This window comes from Taudactylus pleione, unplaced genomic scaffold (genome assembly GCF_031769625.1).
Source record: "Taudactylus pleione unplaced genomic scaffold, aTauple2 ptg000438l, whole genome shotgun sequence".
Taxonomy (NCBI): domain Eukaryota; kingdom Metazoa; phylum Chordata; class Amphibia; order Anura; family Myobatrachidae; genus Taudactylus; species Taudactylus pleione.
In genome coordinates, this window is record NW_028284840.1 from 1,076,106 (window position 1) to 1,094,940 (window position 18,835).

Below are 18,835 nucleotides of genomic sequence, written 5' to 3' on the forward strand. Positions count from 1 at the left end.
GTCAGTGGGAGTGATTTTGGCTCTGGTAGAGCCAAAATCACTCCAGGGCTTGCGGCAGCGAGACCCTACCGCAGGGTCTCGTCGCAAGCCCGATGGTCGTGATGGTCTTGACCATCGCGACCATCATCATGGACGCTCGCATAAGCTGTGGGTGGTAACCCACAGCTATGCGAGCGTCCAAGAGGCCGCTCCATTTTTAGGTAGGAGGGCCCTGATTCAGAGCGAGCGCTCTGGTCAGAGCGTCCGGCTCTGAATCAGGCCCAGTGTGCCTTGAGGAACACTGCACTGACTTGACAACTGTTGTAACAGAGATATTAGTTAGGGACCACTTCTTTGTGGTAAGTAACAGTATGAAATGTCCCATTTTCAGCAGCCCAAACAATGGCCCTCATTCAGAGCCGCACGTTAACAACAGTACGCTCGTTGCGTTCCGATGTTGACTAACCGCGCATGCGTCGGTGTTACACTGCGCATGTGCGTACGGCAGATTGCGTTTTTTTTTTCTCTCGTTCCTAAAATAGCGTACAGGAAGTGACATGTCAAATGTGATTGACAGAACAGGGCGTTTTTGGGTGTTGACGGGGGTGGAGATGAAAAAACGCAGGCGTGGCGAGGCGTTTTTGGGGCGTACATACATTAGCAGATGCGAACGTCAAATGTGCTCGCACAGCTTAGGGTCAGGATTACTCGACCACATTGGCGATGGCCTTCTCCTCCGTCCCGGGACTCCACGATGTTGTTGCGATTAATCGCGGGTGGTCAGTAAAGTAATTAGTGTTGGATTGAAAACCGGCTTGGTATGTGTTTGGAAAGCAGTTTATTGGGATAGCACAAAAGCGTACGCAGGTGGAAATCAGAGCTGCTAATGTCATGATTACACAATCAATTAGCGTACATTTTGGGTGTTTTATTTTGGCCACAATTTGTTGGTTATGGCCTATTGTAACAATAATGTCATCATGTTTTAATTAGCTCCCCTTTTTTTTGGTTTACTGTGGAATTTGCATCGCTATGTGATTTTTTAAACGTTCCTTAAAGAGGCCTTTTTTTTTTTTTAAGAGGGTCAGTTTTTGCCTTTAGGGCCAGGATTAAATGTAACCCATTTGTACAATAATGTCACAATACAATGTCAGTTTTTTGTTTAAAATTTATTGTTTAAACACAAACAAATTGGCCTAATATTTTGTTGCCTTTTTTTTGTGGCAAAGATATTTGTTAAAAAAAAAAAAAAAGCCATAACTGGTAACATAAACGTAAATACCAAATTTAAAAAAAATTCACAAGAAAGGAGAGGGAAGTTTTGACCAGAAAGGAATATGAGCCAAGCACAGAAGGAGTGTGGGAAAAGTCGCCATTGCTGTCACCGTTTTCTCGCCCGTTTGGCTGGGTGAGGGTGGGCGCCAGACCGGGTCCGGGATGCCATCGGGCTGGCCTGTCCAGAGGCAGATGTTGTGGCCTCTGGACTAGGCACAGGGCTAGGCACATTTGGAGGATTGGCTGATGTTGTGCCAGAGGTGGAGGATCCGGATGTTCCGGCAGGAAGGGAGGTCGGCTCCACCATGTGCTGGCGAACGAGCTGCTCCAGGGCATCGGCGATGCGGATGTTGGCCCTGGTATTTTCCGCCAGGGCCTGAGCAATGGTCACGTTGGCCGCAGCATTTTGCTCCAGGGCCTCAGCCACCCGTATCAGACTGGCGTCCATCCTCTGCAGAATCTCCGTATGGAAATCCGATTTAAAATTGAGTTCTGTGAGGAGGCCCACTGCCTGCGAGGGGGCACGCCCTGGACTGGCTTCTGCAGGGTCCTCAGCCGGATGTACTGGTTCCTCCCCTGCAGAGCCAGCAGAAATTCTGCGGCCAAGGCTCCCCTCTGGAGCAGACTCATCCGCCTCTGTCTCTGTTAGGAAAAATGCGCAAAGACTCACATTAGAATCTACATATTGGCACAATAGCATTTCAGAGTTGGTGACATCACAAGACTTACCTTGGCCAACATGAGGAGCCGCAAAGTCTGGCATGTCCGTATCCATGTTGGACACGCCAAACACCTCCACAGCCTGCACACACCCCTGTGCCAGCTCTTCTAAGTCTGTCAACTCCAATGACACAGGGGTGGGACCCCCACCTGTCCCCCTTGCATGCCTAGCCCTGTCGGCAAGTTTTTGCTTGAGACGATATTTGAAGTCTGCCCATCTGTGGAATGAAATTGGAACCATTATCCTTTGTTTTACAATGGGGTTTGTTTATAGGATGGGAAAGTGTTTACTTACCGCCGTTTGACATCCCGGGCTAGACGGACATAATCACCCACCCTATTGACAGCAACGGCGACCTCCTCCCACATTCTCCACTTCTGGCTTTGGCTCATATTCCTGGCTGCCTGGGGCAGGATGTCAACGCACTTCTGGATCAAAACCTCCATCTCCTTGCTTGTGAAATGTGGCTGCCTTTTTTTTTTGGCAGCTTTGGCGGGTTGACTGGGGCCAGCAGTCTCTTCCATGTCATCCTCCTCACCTATTTGGGTAAATATGCAGATTTAGCCACTTCACAACTTGCACAATATTATGTTTTAAAAGAATCATTGAGACAAAATGCATGAAGGCCTTACCGCCGGATTTTTGGCCATTGTTTCCCTGGTCTGAAGCCATGTCTCTGCTTCCAGAATGAAATCAACCAGAAATTAAATGTGATTTCGTGACGTATTTATACATGCGTCGTTAGTTTGCGGCCGCATCATTGATTGTGCGTCCCTATGATTCATCCTTAATTTGTGCGGGAAAATAAACACTATTTATGGCTTGGTGTGTGTGGAGTCGAGGTTGCGTTGTTGGATTGTTGGCGGTTAAGTTGGTTGGATTTGGTTGTTTGCGTTTGGAGGATTTGGCGGAGTTTGTTTTTTTTTTGTTTTGCTACAGTTGTTTTGGTTTTCCGTTCGCATTTTTTTGGTTTATTTTTTTCCATCGTTTCCTGATTTGGTAAGTTTTGTGCAGTCTAATTTGTGGCCAATTGGTGTCTACTTCTGGTTTTTGGTTTTATATATTTTTTTTTACACTAATTTCATCTATTTTAGTTTGTTTTGGCTTTCGGACCCAAAGACCTTTTTGTTGGAAATCTTATATATTCGAGTTTGGTAAGTCCATTATTTTTCTTGCATTTGCGAACTAATTAACGCATTTTTGACTGTTGGTGTAGTGACTTGCATTTGCGAACTAATTAACGCATTTTTGACTGTTGGTGTAGTGACTTGCATTTGCGAACTAATTAACGCATTTTTCGAGGCTTATTCATCATGTAAACCAGTTTTGCTTTTCCCTTTTCCATTTTTGTGGTCCATTTGACCCCTATTTGACGTACGGTGTGCAATGTCGTTTTCATCGATGGCCAAATGTGTGTTTCGCCTATTTTATGTGTTGGCTTGCACCAATTTGACAAACATAAAATCACCCTCTAAATTTTTGATGTCTCATTTTTGGCTTTTTTACAGTTTATACGTATCATGACAATACCCCGGCATGTAAGCAGCTATGGATGGTATCATAAAGCTAAGTTGTTTTATGTTACTTTTGGGGTGGCTCAAAAGCCTTACATTGTAAACTTTGAATTTCAGGTAGATCTGGGGCGAATTGTTCTGGCCCTGCTCCCGGAAGACGACCAACCTCAAACTCGTCCCAGGCGTAGGCATCGTAGGCATGCAAGGCCCCAGATATTTCGAACACGTGTCACCCTTTTTGGAATGCCCGATGATGAGGTTTTAAGACGCTACCGTCTACCTCCCAAAATCATCATAGACACTCTCTCATTAATAGAAAGTGATCTTGAGCGGCAAATTGACAGTCCAACAGCAATACCACCACTGACGCAATTTATGGCGGTGTTACATTTCTGTGCCTCAGGATCGTTTCAAACAACGGTGGGAATAGTGGCGGGCATCTCCCAATCCTCCTTTTCCCGGATCCTGAGGGCAGTGATGGAGGCACTTTTCAAGCACCTCCATCATTTTATTAAAATGCCTTTGGATATGGGTGCCCTTAGTGTGGCCAAGGCCAATTTTTACCAAATAGCTGGCTTCCCACACATCATAGGGGTTGTGGATGGTACTCACATACCACTTCAGCCTCCAGCACGGCTGGAGGCAATATTTAGAAACCGTAAACACTATCACTCCCTGAATGTAATGGTGGTATGTGATGCCTCCCTCCAGATCCTGTCCCTGAATGCTAAATTACCAGGAAGTGCTCATGACTCCTTCGTCATCCGGCAATCAGGGATATGGCAGAAATTAACCAACCTACAAGCTGGTGATGCGTGGCTTCTGGGTAAGTGGAGACCTTTAGTACATAACAATGTTAAGCTTGATACACAGTGTTCCTGATGTTGGCTATTTTTTTTCACAGGAGACAGTGGATACCCTTGCATGTCCTGGCTGCTCACTCCTTATTTGGCTCCCACACCAGGGCCACAAAGTGCGTATAATTCCGCACTTACAGCCACCAGGCAAGTGGTGGAGCGCTGTATCGGCCTTTTAAAAGGCCGATTCAGATGCCTCCACCGCTCTGGTGGCGAGCTCATGTATGTGCCGGATATGGTGTCTAAAATTGTGGTCCTGTGTGGGATATTTCACAACATTGCCATAAGGAGTGGTGTCCCAATGCAGCCAGAGGATGCCTTACCTGAGGATGGCCCCCCCGAGGTTGGTCGGAGGTCAGTATGTGGGGGGGCCATACGCGATGATGTGGTGGCCAGATTTTTTAGGTAAGTTGTAACAAAACTACAGTGTTTATACCTAATGTGTTTGTGTTTGTTTGCGAACATCTAATTTTGTGTTTTTTTTCTCACCATCTTCTGTTTGTTCACATAATCTTTGGCACTCCAACGCTCACTACTTCCTGCTACCCTTACCAAACCTGGATCTGGTCCTTTTGGGCATATATTCTGGAACCCATATTGCAACGCCATGTTTGTGGAATCATGTTGGCATGGTCCTTCGTCAACCAGTTCTTGATTTTTTGTTTTTATTTAATTATTTCTTTGTATGTGTTGTATTTGAATTTATCACTGTGTTCTTTTTTTGGGAGTGACCACTTTGTTTTCTCTGTTATGTTGTGAATAAATGTTTGGAGAGTGAAATGGTCTTCCTTTTTTGGGACGTTAACAGCAAGTGTAACCAGGTTAACACAAGTTACATTTGACTAAGGGGTAATCCAGTACTGACGCCAGTTGAGCTAAACTGAAATATGTTTTCAGCTTCCCAACCCACACCAAAAGGAAGCCTGGCCCAACCTTGGGATTTGTAAGATTGGCCTAAGCAGCTTGCGCACCAACTAGGAACCTGTAAAATGTAGAAATATGTAATTGACACTACACCCAAAAAGGGAAATGACATTGTTACTGTTATGTGTTTCTTGTGTCTGTTTGACATACAAAGACAAAACACAATCTAACTTTTAAAAAAGGGAAATCCTTGCAGGAACAGTCTACTTATGTCATGCTAAACTTTGTTGGTTTTGGATTTAAAAAATGAGCCAGAACGTATATTTGTCTGAATAAATTTATTTAGAAACGTTAACAAAAATAAAAAAACTACTGGCGAAGGAGGCCAGACAGCCGGTCGAGGGCCACCAGAATGCCGATTACATGTTGCCGCATCTGGCCAACACAATCCGCCACCTCTTGCCGACGCCTCTGTTCCTCTGTGGGTGAGAAAAGTGTGTGGGTTAATACAACAATAGGGAATCCACATTAAAAAAACAAAAACACAACGAAATCACTCCTAAACCTAAAAAAAAAAAAAAAAGGGGGTGCTGCCAAAAATACAAGGCCTATGTACAAATTCCCACAGGTGTGATATGTGTATGTTGAAATCACCAGGAAGAGGTAAAGGCAAACTGCAAAATCACCAAAAGTCAAGCCACAAAAACACGAAGAAAGGCACGACACATGATTACATACAAACAGTTTGTGCTTTAAAAAAAAACAAAATAAAAACATACCGGGAGCCAAAACGGGAGCTCCGGAAATGCCTCCATGATCCTCCTCGGAGGATCCGTCATTCCCCAAAGAATGGGGAGGAGTTATGATGGACTCCGGGGAGGGGGTAATTGGAAGAGGGGTGCGTGGAGGAGAGGGGGAAGTGGGACGGAGGGGAAGGAGGCCCGACATTCCCGGGAGAGGGTCTGGGAAGGATGGGGAGGAGTGGGGAATAGGGGAAAGATTTGGGGTGGAGTGTTGGCTGGGGGTTGGGGATAGTGGCCGGGAACGCCGTCTGGACGGACGGTGACGGCGGAGTCTTGGCTGTCCCCCTAAAATATGTCAAAGAAATTGCGGTTAGTTTATGGACAAATCCGGGGACCAAAACTAAAAAAAAAAAACAACCCAAAAAATAAGCCAAATAGGAGTAGAATGAATAAATCAGAAATAGAGGGAAAACATGCACACGCAGATATGAGTACAAATAAGAAATAGGACAGACAGGAAAACATGCACACGCAGATATGAGTACAAATAAGAAATAGGACAGACAGGAAAACATGCACACGCAGTTTGACCCACAAACACAAACATTAAAACCACAATACATAACACTTACTTTCCAGGATCTGCATGCGAAAGCATGCCAGCAAGCGGGGCGTTCGCCGTTGCAGGTCGGACCACCTGCGCTCCAGCTGCCCGATGTTGCGGCGTGAGCCGAAGGACCGCAGGCGGGACCGTGCCTCCGCATACGCGGAGCGCTTCTGCCGGTTGGTCATGGGTTGAGGTTGGCTGGTGATCCGGCGATCCATGACCTCCGTAAGCACCAGCAGCTCGCGCCTGGTGAATGCGGAGGCTCTCATGATGGCAATGGTGTTTTTCTTAAAAAACATTTTTGATAAAGTGTGTAAAAATTTTCTGATTGGCTAATGTATTTTGGAAATTAACAGGAGCAATTTTATTGGTTAGTGTATGAGTCATGTGTTCGACAGGGCCAGAAATCTCTGGAGAGTTATGATAGGCTTGATGCAGTGACATGCGTAAGCAAATTTAAATAAAGAAATGAACCCAGAGAAATATGCGGGGATCCACAGCAATAGAACAATTGTTTAATTGTGGTTCACATGTTTTTTGAACAATAAAAGCGAATGTTTCATCCGTACGTATTCTGCGGGTAAACACAAACACGGACAAGAGTAAAGTTTCTTGCATTGTGTTGAAAAAAAAAAAACAATTAAGCTAATTGATACATTGATTGGCATGATACGATTGATGGAGGTAGGCAGAATAAAGGAGCAGGTAATCGACATCCGACAAGGCCACTTCCTGTTTATACTTGTGCGTGCGTTCCTTTCAAGCCATTTCGGGGATGTACGCTCGCTATTTCGTACGCTCGTTAGTTAGAGGAGGGGTCGTCAGAGTTTAGGGAGGAATTTTAGATGCGAACGAAAATACGAGCGAGCCACTGAATTTAAATATTTTTGTACGTACGCCTAACGTACGTACGCCTAACGTACGTGCGCCCGCTTGCGAGTGGGTCTGAATGAGGGCCTATATTTGAATAAACAAATAATAAGTCATGTGATGTGCATATTTGATAATCTTAAAGCATATATTATAATTCAAATAAGTGACAAAAGAAGAAATAGAGATATAATCCCCATTGCAAATTAAAAAAAGATTGTCAGTGTGCTGCCCATATAGCATCAGCTTTGACCAACATGGGCAATATCAGATAAATTGATCTTCAAATTGGCTCATGTATAAGTTGGCATAACAAAAGTGCCCATGGCAGTACTGCAAGCTAAACAATTAAATGTAAATGAAATAGACAATACAGTATGATAAATTCACCCTGTACCTGCGAAAATTAAATCCTAATTTAAATAAAATGTTATTACATCAAGTCCAGTGTGTAATCTTTGTGTACAGTATAAATATTCCATTTCACCACATGTGAGTAAAGAATAACCCTCAATTCAAACTACTGTATGAATAAGTGTTGAAAAATGTGCCATGTCTTTAATGTGTGAAGATATTAAATTACAGTGCGGTTGAAGAAAACAATCTAGACAATGTGAAAGATTTGTGGTGAGGCAAACTACACCAGCAATAACTGGTCACACCAGAGTTGAAGGTGATTTATTATTTCACAAAAAGTTTCGTACAGTACCTTACTCTTGGGGTTTTAGACTTCAGTCATTGACAGAATCTTTGATACTCTTCAAACTGAGTCCTTATGTGTTTTGTTTAAATTAGGAATTTTGTGCCTTTTTTATTACCCTTTTGTATGAGCATCTCTATAATATATTGTAGATATAACAAACATTGTACAGTTTAAATGTGAAAATATACATAATTTTGTGTTATTGATTGACGACTCAATGATCTGCAATGACACTTTTTTTTTTTACTATACATTCTGATGAGAATTATGTTATTATTTTTAGGTATTCAAAATGTGTGGTTCTTTCCTCAATTTGACAGGTAAGATGTGCACATAGTTTTATACCTAGAACAACACATCTCTCTATACGAAACTGCTCCTCAGTAGGCAGAGAAACTTGTAATGGTTGTGTGCTGGATCTGCCACTTGGTTCTGTTATCTTCTGCTGGATAGCCTGGATTACACTCTTGCCCCTCTTGATACCATATGTGAGCACTTTGTGCTGTGTGATTACACTGCAATTGGCTTCCAGTTTCCTGTTTTTATACAATAATATTTAATTTTATAATTATTTTTATCAGCACTAATTGCAATTGTATTCTAATTGTTATTCTGATGTTTTAAATATTGAATATAGGGCCTGATTCAGACCCGTTCGCTAGGCTGCGTTTGCACGCTGCTGGCCGATTGTTGCCTATCTGCGCATGCGGAAAAATGCACGTGCGCGAGCCAGTCATTGCAATCTGGAAGCGACCGCTCAGAATACACAGACTGCTCGCTAGTTTGAGTGACAGAAAGTGCCATTTGTGGGTGGTGACAGGGGAAGGTCCAGGAAAACGGGGGAGTGGTGGTGCGAACACAGGCATGTCTGTGCATCAAAACGGCGTTTTTTGGGCGTCCATAATTTACAAGGCCGCGTCATTGTACATGTCACCTGGCTTGTTTATACACTAAAGTACTCGCAGTGCTTGCGGTAGGGTAGAGTCAACCACAAGCACTGCGTTTACCTCCGATGGTTCTTGACGTTACCGATTGTTATTTACACTTCCTGGAGATGACGTGTGCTGCGAAGGGAAAGTGGGCGTCATTAGACTGGCTTGCGATCGCACTGCCGCCACACGCTAAGACATAGTGGGCGTCCTCATGCCTTGCCGTGCGATTGCGCCTTTTGCATATATTAGCAGCTGAGCGGTTGCATGCGAACGCGTCTAGCGAGCGGGCCTGAATCAGCTCCATAGTTCAATGTACCCATGCCATCTGTGCCTCCTAGTTTATCTGTTTTATTTACTATTTAGGGTACTTGGTACCATATTACTGGGATCTGCACCTAGCATAGTATGACTGTGTGGTGGGCCACTTTTCATTTTATCTTGATATATATTAGAGACAATATTAGCTTGCGCGTCCAGATTGTGATTTTTACACATTATTTTGTCCCTACTTCAAGATAATTATTTCCTTGACAACCATTTTTATGATGCAGTTGGCAGCTACATTGCATTCCTAGCTGTATTGTAAGCACAAGTATGAGCTGGTGCTGGCAACCAAACAATACATACAGGAGCTAGATGGACATCCTTTTCAGTAACTAGTTACCAATAACATAATGTGCTGTAACTCACAGAAACTAGTGAGCTTTTGCTTTTCTGGATTATAGAAGACATCTTAGTCAGCATCTTGGCAGGTTGTCAAGAGGGCCACTGCAACTTGTGATTACCAGCTAAATGAAGACTAGATGGGGTAATACCCTTAAAAGATATATTGCAAGACAAAAATAAAAATCTAGGAACATAATAGCATGTTCCTGAAGAGCACCCAATGAGAAATGAGCTTATCTCTGGTGAGCAAGGTGAATAGCTGGGCAGCCAATAAGGTGTGGTCTCTTACACTGCTTTGCCAATCACAGATAAGAGACCACACCTGATTAGCTCAGAGGAGATTAACTTGTGTTGTGTTGGGTGCCCATAATTGCTCATATTGTTAGATTGCATACCGTATTTTCATCAGCTTCCTTCAGATCAGTTGCAGACAAATGGGCTTCTTGGTAGGCTTTTATAGAGTCCTGCACAAGTGTGTCCACAGAGAGCACCCGGATACTGTAAGCTAACAAGACAGGAATAGTTTAAACATCCAGCCTAAATGATGAACATGCATCTATATTGTACAGTAGGTGCCATCACAAACAAATAAGATTTGAGCCACTGTAGCAGCCACTATTGGAGATGAGTTATTCCTAGGGAATCGGTATGTAATGCCGGCTGTTGGGGTGCCTCCTGTCAAAATACCGACAGCAGCATCCCAATCGTCGCTATCCCGACAGGGGTCAGGTAAGCATACTTACCCTTCCCCCTTCTCCCCCTAACCCTCCCTTCTTGTAGCCGCACCCTAAACCTCCCCGTTAGTGCCTAACCCAAAGTCTCCCTCCTTCGTGTCTAAATCTAACCCTCCCCCCTTAGTGCCTAACCCTAACCCCACCAGTGGTACCTAACCCTACCCCCCCCCAAAACCTAACCCTAACCCCGCTACGCTGCCTAAACCTAACACTCCCCCCGCGGCTAATAGCTATGGGTGCTCCGGACTTACCTAGTTCGGGCTGGCATCCTTCTGGATTCCGGCAGGAATAAGATAGACGTCGGTATTTTGACGCCTATCTTAAGTCCCATGTCGGACTTTCAGCGTCGGGATTCAGACCGGCGGAATGCCATTTGCCGGTCTGATAACTACATCCCATTCCTATTATCAGGGTTATTTCATTCCTAACAAACAATTCAGCTACTCAACTACATAAAAGAGCAATAAGTAACAAAATATGTGCAATGTTATTCTCCTTATAGCAGGTACACCAATGTGGCATAATAAAGCTTGGCAAGATCTCTGATGGATAAATGGTAAGTGACATCATCGGCTTCACTCCCAGTCGCTCCAATGACACACGCGTGTGTGTGTGTGTGTGTGTGTGTAGTCATTACTATGAAAGCAGCTTGTCTTTTAGAAAAGGAACTACACTGGCATTTAGTGGCATCAGTGGAAGGCATACAACGATCTGCTCCAATATGTATAGGGGACGGATGCATTCTAAAAATAGAACAGAATAGATAGCAGAAGATGATACTGTACCCTCTGCCAAATGCCTCAGACAGGTGCTCTTCCCCGAGTAGACCTTTCCAAGAACACAGCCTTTAATGGGGAATGGAGGAAACACAGGTGGCGGTGTGGGTGCTGGGGGAGGGTTGACGATCTCCAACAGTCTGTGAACCACATGGCCCAGAATATTATTATTGGGTGCAGGTGCTTTAACCCCAACGTCATCAGATGAAATCCAATCTCCCGACAAGGTCTGAGAAAGAGCCAGGGGGAAATGTTACACCAAGTTGGACACTACAGACCATGTATGGACTTAATGATCTCTATGTATGTAGCTAGCTGTAGGAGGAAGACAGCTTAGTAACCACAATAACTGAAGTGGTACATTTCACATCTATTCATAGTTTTAAATGTATTTTTAAACATGAAAAACATCAGAGATTGTTTTGGCATATAAGTAACATTGATAAGGCTATACAGCAGTATTATACAGTAACAAATACAGCAGGGTATTCAAAAAGCAGCCCTCTAGCTGCTGTAGAACTACATATACCAGCATGCCCTTCCACAGTTTTGCTATGCCCCTGATGTACATCCTCTATTTTCTTCTTTCCATTTTTTCTCCTGTTCACTTTTCTTATTTTCAGCTTTCATCTTAACAGAAGATATTTATGTCTACAGCAGCTGGCCGCAATATGTGACGTCATTATAAACCATATTTTATAGACCATATTAAAGATGTCATATGCTTAAACCAATCACTATCAATATTATTACATGGTTTATTAAACAAGATCATTTTATGCAAACATTTTTTCTTAACAAGCCTCCTTTATTTTCAACTGCAAGAAAAATTTTATTTGCCATCCAAACACTTTTTTTTATGTAGCTACAAGTACGTCACTTTGCCCAAACTAAGTTGCTACTGTACGTAACACACACCTATCCAGAACGCCTGCCGATTGACTAGATTCACTTTTGAACTTGCGTATTGTAACTTCCTATCGTATCAGATATCTATAGCCACATCTTTTAATAGCAGACCCCGATAAGTGCAACCTTGCAAGAGAGATGGTTCAGATCTTCCAGAAACTGTAGATTTCCAAGTGGTAACCTCCCATACCGAGATAATTCTGAAATTGTTTAGCTCCACTAGACCACAAGAATTCCACACCAAGGGCTCGATTCAGACCCGCTCGCTAAATGCGTTCGCACGTACCCAGTGTATGCAGATTCTGCAAAGACAGGCGATCACACGGCAAGGCATTAGCACGCCCACTATGTCTTGGCGTGCGATCGCGGTGTGTATGCAGACGCCCACTAGCCTGTCTTAAGATGCCCACTAATGCACGTCATCGTCATCTCCAGGAAGTGTATGCAGCTATCGGTACCATCGGATGCGATCGCAGCACTTGTGGTTGACCATACCCTACCGCAAACACTGCGAGTGCTCCAGTGTGTAATACAACCAAGTGACGTGTACTATGACGCTCTGTAATAATTATGTACGCCTCTGAAATGGCGTTAAGACGCTCAGACACGCCTGCGTACGCACCACCTTTCCATTGACCATTCCCCGTTACCACCCACAAACGGCTTGTCCTGTCACTCAGTCTAGCAAGCTGTCTATGCGCAGCAAGTGAACGCTTCCTGATCGCCTGGGCTAGTCCGCGCACACGCACTGCGATGCGTACGCATGCGCACATTGTGAACCATCGCCAGCTACGAGCAAACACAGCCTAGCAAGCGGGTCTGAATCAGGCCCCAAGTTCATTAATAGAGCGTATGTTCACCCTGGTCATTGGAAATATATGGATTTGGAGTTTACATGCCAGTACCCAAAATACCATAGGGACTGATCCATCCTATATTCATGCTTTCTGGTCCTGCTCGAAAATTAAACTATTATGGCGAAAAGTTCTTTCTTTTATTAATCATACTTTTAATCTCAATCTAAACTTGCTTCCACTTCATCTACTGTTCGCACATTTTGAGGCTTGAAAAGAACTCGCTGATATAACTACAGTAATTTATTACCTATACTTACACTCATTGTCACTTTAGCGGAAAAACTCATTTTAGATAGATGGATAAAACGATCAGCTCCGACTCTAGGAGAGCTACAATCTGCTTTACTTGAACACTAAAGGTGCATACACACACAATGATTTTTTTAACGATTATCGATAACGATATTTATCGTTCAATCGTTGAAAAAATCGGTCACTTTCTGAGTTAAAACGATGAACGATTATCGTTCATGCGCGTTCACGTTTGTAGTTCAGTCAGACTGACCAACTCAACGATTTTCAGTAAGGGAATATGCAAAAATCGTTTGTAGTTCAAAAAAATCGTTCATTACATTTAGTAAATGAATGATTTTAGTAAATGATTTTCGTTCATTTTTTCCCTTGAAAAAATGAACGAAAATCATTAATAAAATCGTTCATTTGCTAAATAGTTGTGTGTGTATGCAGCTTTATACTTTGATAGACGAAATTCTCTATACGATATTGAAAATGGTGTTAAAGATTTTACAAAAAAATGGGAGAATTACTTGCTAACCCTTCCTACTTCCATGCAAACCACTATTAGTAGTTTTTGAAAATACGAGCTGGTTTCTTCTGCTATGGGTTAATTTATCCTTCTGTCCATGTTCTTGCATATCCTATCTCCTGGATTTATGAATAATCTATATGTTTAGTACTCTACACATGTGTTGAAGACACAACTTTAATATTGATGTATTGCATTCTTTTCCTGTTTTTGTGTTCAGCCTCTCCCTCGGACCCCCCTCCCCCATCCCTACACGATTTCTTTAATATATTTCTTTTTTTCTCCTGTACTTTTGTTTGTAAGATACTGTATGTAAAATCTGCACCTTTGCGTATCTTAAGTCTAGGCATGTTAATTCTGTATGTCAGATTTATAAGTTGTTTCTGTTATTTCTGAAAAACATGCCGTGACTTTTTTTTCCTGTATCATTCTTCTTTATGGTGTATTAATAAAATGCATTTAAAAAAAAAACACAAGCCTCCTTAGGTGTTCCTAATTTGGCACACCCAGGTTATTTGCACTATATACAGCACGCAGAACATTGACTTATGGGGCCCATACATCAGCAATTAATTGGGGCAATTGCCCATTTTGCAGATGATTGTGTAAAAATAAATAAATAAAAAATTAAAAACAAAAAGTGATTGTAATCTGTAAATCAGGTTGTTCATCATGTTAGATGTCACCGACCAATCGGGGATGTAGATTGCTATTGTATGGTAATGACAGCCAATTTGCCGACCGTTACTAGTAAAACGATGAGCCTTTCACGATTGTCAGATTGCTGCAATTGATCTGCAAATCACTGAAAGCTATCTGTAATGTATGGGCACAGATTGGTGGATGGGAGAATCGTGAAATCAGGGGAAAAAACACAATCATTTTTTTCTGGATACAACCAAAAAGCTGGTTAAAAGATGGTTACAAATCTCTGCATGTGTGGACCTAAAACATCAGCTGTAAAGCATTCCCAAGCTAATCAAGGCAGACGCAAGGAATTCAACAATTTGTTTTTTTTAAGACACTTAACAAAATATGTTCAACTTCTCCTTCATGAAATGAGCATGAAACATTGGGCCTGATTCAGAGCCGTTCGCTACTTGCGGTCGTTCGTTCAAAAACAAGGGGTGGCTATTCAAATGATCCGTTCGCAAATTGCAGTCTGTTCACACCTCTAAGTCTGAACGAGCGAGCAAAACATACGCTCGTTTATTTGATAAAAACGCCCCCTGGCCGCACGCACCATACGTCAAGTCCGCTATTTATTAGATTAATCGAGTACATCGTACAGCGTATGAACTGCTCGCTATTCTTGTGGTTGGTGTTTTCAACCGCTATTTTGCGAGCAGTTCTGAGTTAAAAAAAACCAAGTGACGTGGTCAATGACGCTGCTGTATTAATTATGCACTCCCTTAAAATGCCCGTTTTGACCTTTAAGCACGCCTGCGTTCGGATCTCCACTCCCCGTTTTCAAGCACCTTCCCCTGTTACCACCCACATATGCCTCATTCTGTCACTCAAAATAGCAGGCCCTCACTATATTGCGTACCAACGATTTTCAGCCGCACTGACTGGTTCGCGCATGAGTACAAAAAAACGTACGCATGCGCAGATGTGCGAACATCGCTCGGAACGAGCGTACTGCCGCTAGCGAGTGGCTCTGAATGAGGGCCTTTATTCATTTGTGTCAGCCTTGAAAAAGCTTGAATGGCACTGAAGCATGTGTTGGCGTGATGCCCGCTGTGTTTAAACGACCAGTTTGTGTATTTAACAACAGACTGCGTGAAAAAGAACAGTGAGGAGGACAGGTAACTGTATGATGCACGAGCTAGAACGTAGCTGCAATGTATCAGAAGCAGAAAGTCTGCAAGTGCAACATTGTATCAAATACAATATACTGTCAGCACAAGCATGGTGTAATCACGTGCACATGATAAACCATTCATCTTATATTAAGAGTGTGGCAGCATATATAAAAAGAATGTGTGCCCCATATAAAATACAAAGGGCCGTATTCAATTAGAGGCGAAAAGTCCATTGCCGGACTTTTCGCCATCATCGGAGCTTTTGCTAGGGATAAAGTATCGCCCGCGTATCCCCGTATTCAATTTGGAATCTGTGAAAACTGGACCCGGCGGAAAGGCAAGTAGTGAAAAGTCCTGTCTCTTTTGCGGAAATAAATCAGCCTGTCACCCCCCAAAAGATGGTCTGACATGGGGGATCACTATGGGTACACCCAAATTGCCCTGCTAAAGGTATTTGGGGTTTTTAAACGGTCTTAACAGGGTGCTTTTATGCGTCTTTAACAAAGTGGTGAAGAATCGCATTTAGCAACTTATTTTTGAAAAATAAGTATTGAGCGACCACCATACTTTCTATTTGTCCTTCTGCATTATACCCTGTGCCTTTCCACTCCCTCGTCTGCCCGTTCTGCTTTATACCCTGTGTCTTGCCACATCCCCATGTTTGTCTGCCCCTTCTGCTTTATACCCTGTGCCTTCCCACTTCCCCTTCCTGTCTGTCCCTTCTGCTTTATACCCTGTGCCTTCCAACTTCCCCTTCCTGTCTGTCCCTTCTGCTTTATACCCTGTGCCTTCCCACTTCCCCTTCCTGTCTGCCCCTTTTGCTTTATACCCTGTGCCTTCCCACTTCCCCTTCCTGTCTGTCCCTTCTGCTTCATACCCTGTGCCTTCCCACTTCCCCTTCCTGTCTGCCCCTTTTGCTTTATACCCTGTGCCTTCCAACTTCCCCTTCCTGTCTGTCCCTTCTGCTTTATACCCTGTGCCTTCCCACTTCCCCTTCCTGTCTGCCCCTTTTGCTTTATACCCTGTGCCTTCCCACTTCCCCTTCCTGTCTGCCCCTTCTGCTTTATACTCTGTGCCTTCCCACTTCCCCTTCCTGTCTGCCCCTTCTGCTTTATACCCGGTGTCTTGCCACTTCCCCTTGTTTGTCCCCTTCTGCTGTATACCCTGTGCCTTCCCACTTCCCCTTCTGCTTTATACCCTGTGCCTTCCCACTTCCCCTTCCTGCCTGCCCCTTTTGCTTTATACCCTGTGCCTTCCCACTTCCCCTTCATGCCTGTCCCTTCTGCTTTATACCCTGTGCCTTCCCACTTCCCCTTCCTGTCTGCCCCTTCTGCTTCATACCCTGTGCCTTCCCACTTCCCCTTCCTGTCTGCCCATTCTGCTTTATACCCTGTGCCTTCCCACTTACCTTTCCTGTCTGCCCCTTCTGCTTTATACCCTGTGCCTTCCCACTTCCCCTTCCTGTCTGTCCTCTTACCTATCCAACCTCGTCTGCTCCCATTGTTTGTCCCTTTTGCCTGCTCCTACTGTCTCCATCTGCCAAGCCTAATATTTCCCCTTCTATGAACTTGGTTCTACCCTGGTTTTTGCTTCTTAGTATTGATCTTGCTACCACCGGGCTGGATGGATCTCCGAGCACGGGCACAAATGGCGAGGTTTTGCATACAGCACATGCGCAGAGGAGAATTTAGGCTTTTTTGCATATCTCCATCCTATTCCGAGTTGGACGGAACTTGGCCAATCTGACTTTCTGTAACATAGGGCGCTTTGGGTCGGGAACTGGGCGATTACATGTAACTGCCCTCACATGTGTTAGTGTTGTGGCCTATCCTGAGTCATCTGTATGGAGAAGAGAAGCATGTTTCTGATGGATCTCATTCACCTAGCATGGAGCAGGTACAGGTGCAGATGGTAATGATGAAGGTTTGCAGTGGCTGGCGTAATAGCAATGGGCGGCGCGGCTTTCCGCTTACAAATGAACCCCCGCATTAGCCCTATGAATTTTCATATTAGTGTAAGGTAATAAATCAGACTTCCGTGGCTGCCCGCAGCTACAGCCACTTTGTAGGCGACTAACAATCAGCCGCACTGTTGCTGCCTTTTCCCATAATGACTGCTATAATTGCCATCCTTCTCCTTATTTGTTCCCAGTCCAAGGGTCTAAAGATTTGTCCCTGACAAAGTCCCTATTTTTCGGTATTGACCAAGGGCATGATTCACTACCGTCGCAACTGCGAATGCAATAGCGATTACACACGCAGGTCAACTGCGATAGTATGCTAATCCATTGCGATCGCTATGCCGCCGCAGCATAACATAAGGATGCCCACTTTACCTTACACAAATCCGTAATGTTTAGCAAGACTGCGAAACCATCGGTACCATCGCAGCCTCACGCACACTTACACAAGCCCTGACCTTACTCAGAAATTGCTAACTTCAGCGCACGCTATCAGGTCACAGGCTGCATAGGGCATCGCAGTGGATAATTTATGCATGGCTGCGTTTCCCCGACCACCCATACCCGCCATCACCCCCAAACGATACTTCCTGTCAATCACTCTGCGATGGATTTGCGTAGTCACTGCAATCGCAGTTCCGATCACAGTGGCCGGTTCGCGCACACGCACTGCGATGCATACGCCGTAGGCGACAATTGGCCGATTGCGTGCGTATTAGCAGTTGCGATTAAAGCTGAATCAGGCCCCATATGCAGAATAAAAGGAGTGCTTCAAATGCAAAAAGTACTTCATTGTCAGACTCGATATAACCGGTACTGTAATGCCCCCCATGGTCCTCCAAAACAGTATTACCTCCTACCTCTTTGTTATTAGCCGTTTCTCCTTTTATTACTGCTTTGTTCCCAACTGCAAAGTGCAAATGAATATGCTGGCTGTGGCCGGGGACCCTAGCCACACTGCTCTGATGGCGACCACTTCATAAACGTTCATGATGTGGTGCCATCAAAGGGAAATATTGTCGCTTTGCGCTTTATGTGGACTGCATGCAATGATGTAGTATGTACATTTTGTGTAGCTACATGTAGTATCTGAACAGCATCTGGTGGGCGCTGGGCCTAGAGAAACTTTGTTTTAAAAAATATTTTAATGCACTTTATCATGTTATATTTAAAGCGCAGTTGTAGACTTGTAGAAGCATACAGTAGGTTTCAATACATGGACTGTGCACTTGTAGAATCACAGATTGGTCTTGGTACATTGTCACACAGAAAGTCCTATGCTAATGACCATGGGCCT

General features: G+C 43.9%; 1 protein-coding gene across 1 annotated transcript in view; it reads right to left on the reverse strand.

Annotated features, from left to right (window-relative positions):
- The window catches only part of SPEF2 (sperm flagellar and cilia associated 2), a 212,814-nt gene that overhangs the window by 93,970 nt on the left and 100,009 nt on the right, over positions 1 to 18,835 (reverse strand). Inside the window, exons 11-12 of the mRNA XM_088447783.1 lie at positions 11,251 to 11,470; positions 10,127 to 10,236 (exon numbers count right to left, since the gene is read on the reverse strand). Coding sequence (XP_088303909.1) covers positions 10,127 to 10,236; positions 11,251 to 11,470 — 330 coding nt within the window. The remainder of the gene's footprint in view (positions 1 to 10,126; positions 10,237 to 11,250; positions 11,471 to 18,835) is intronic.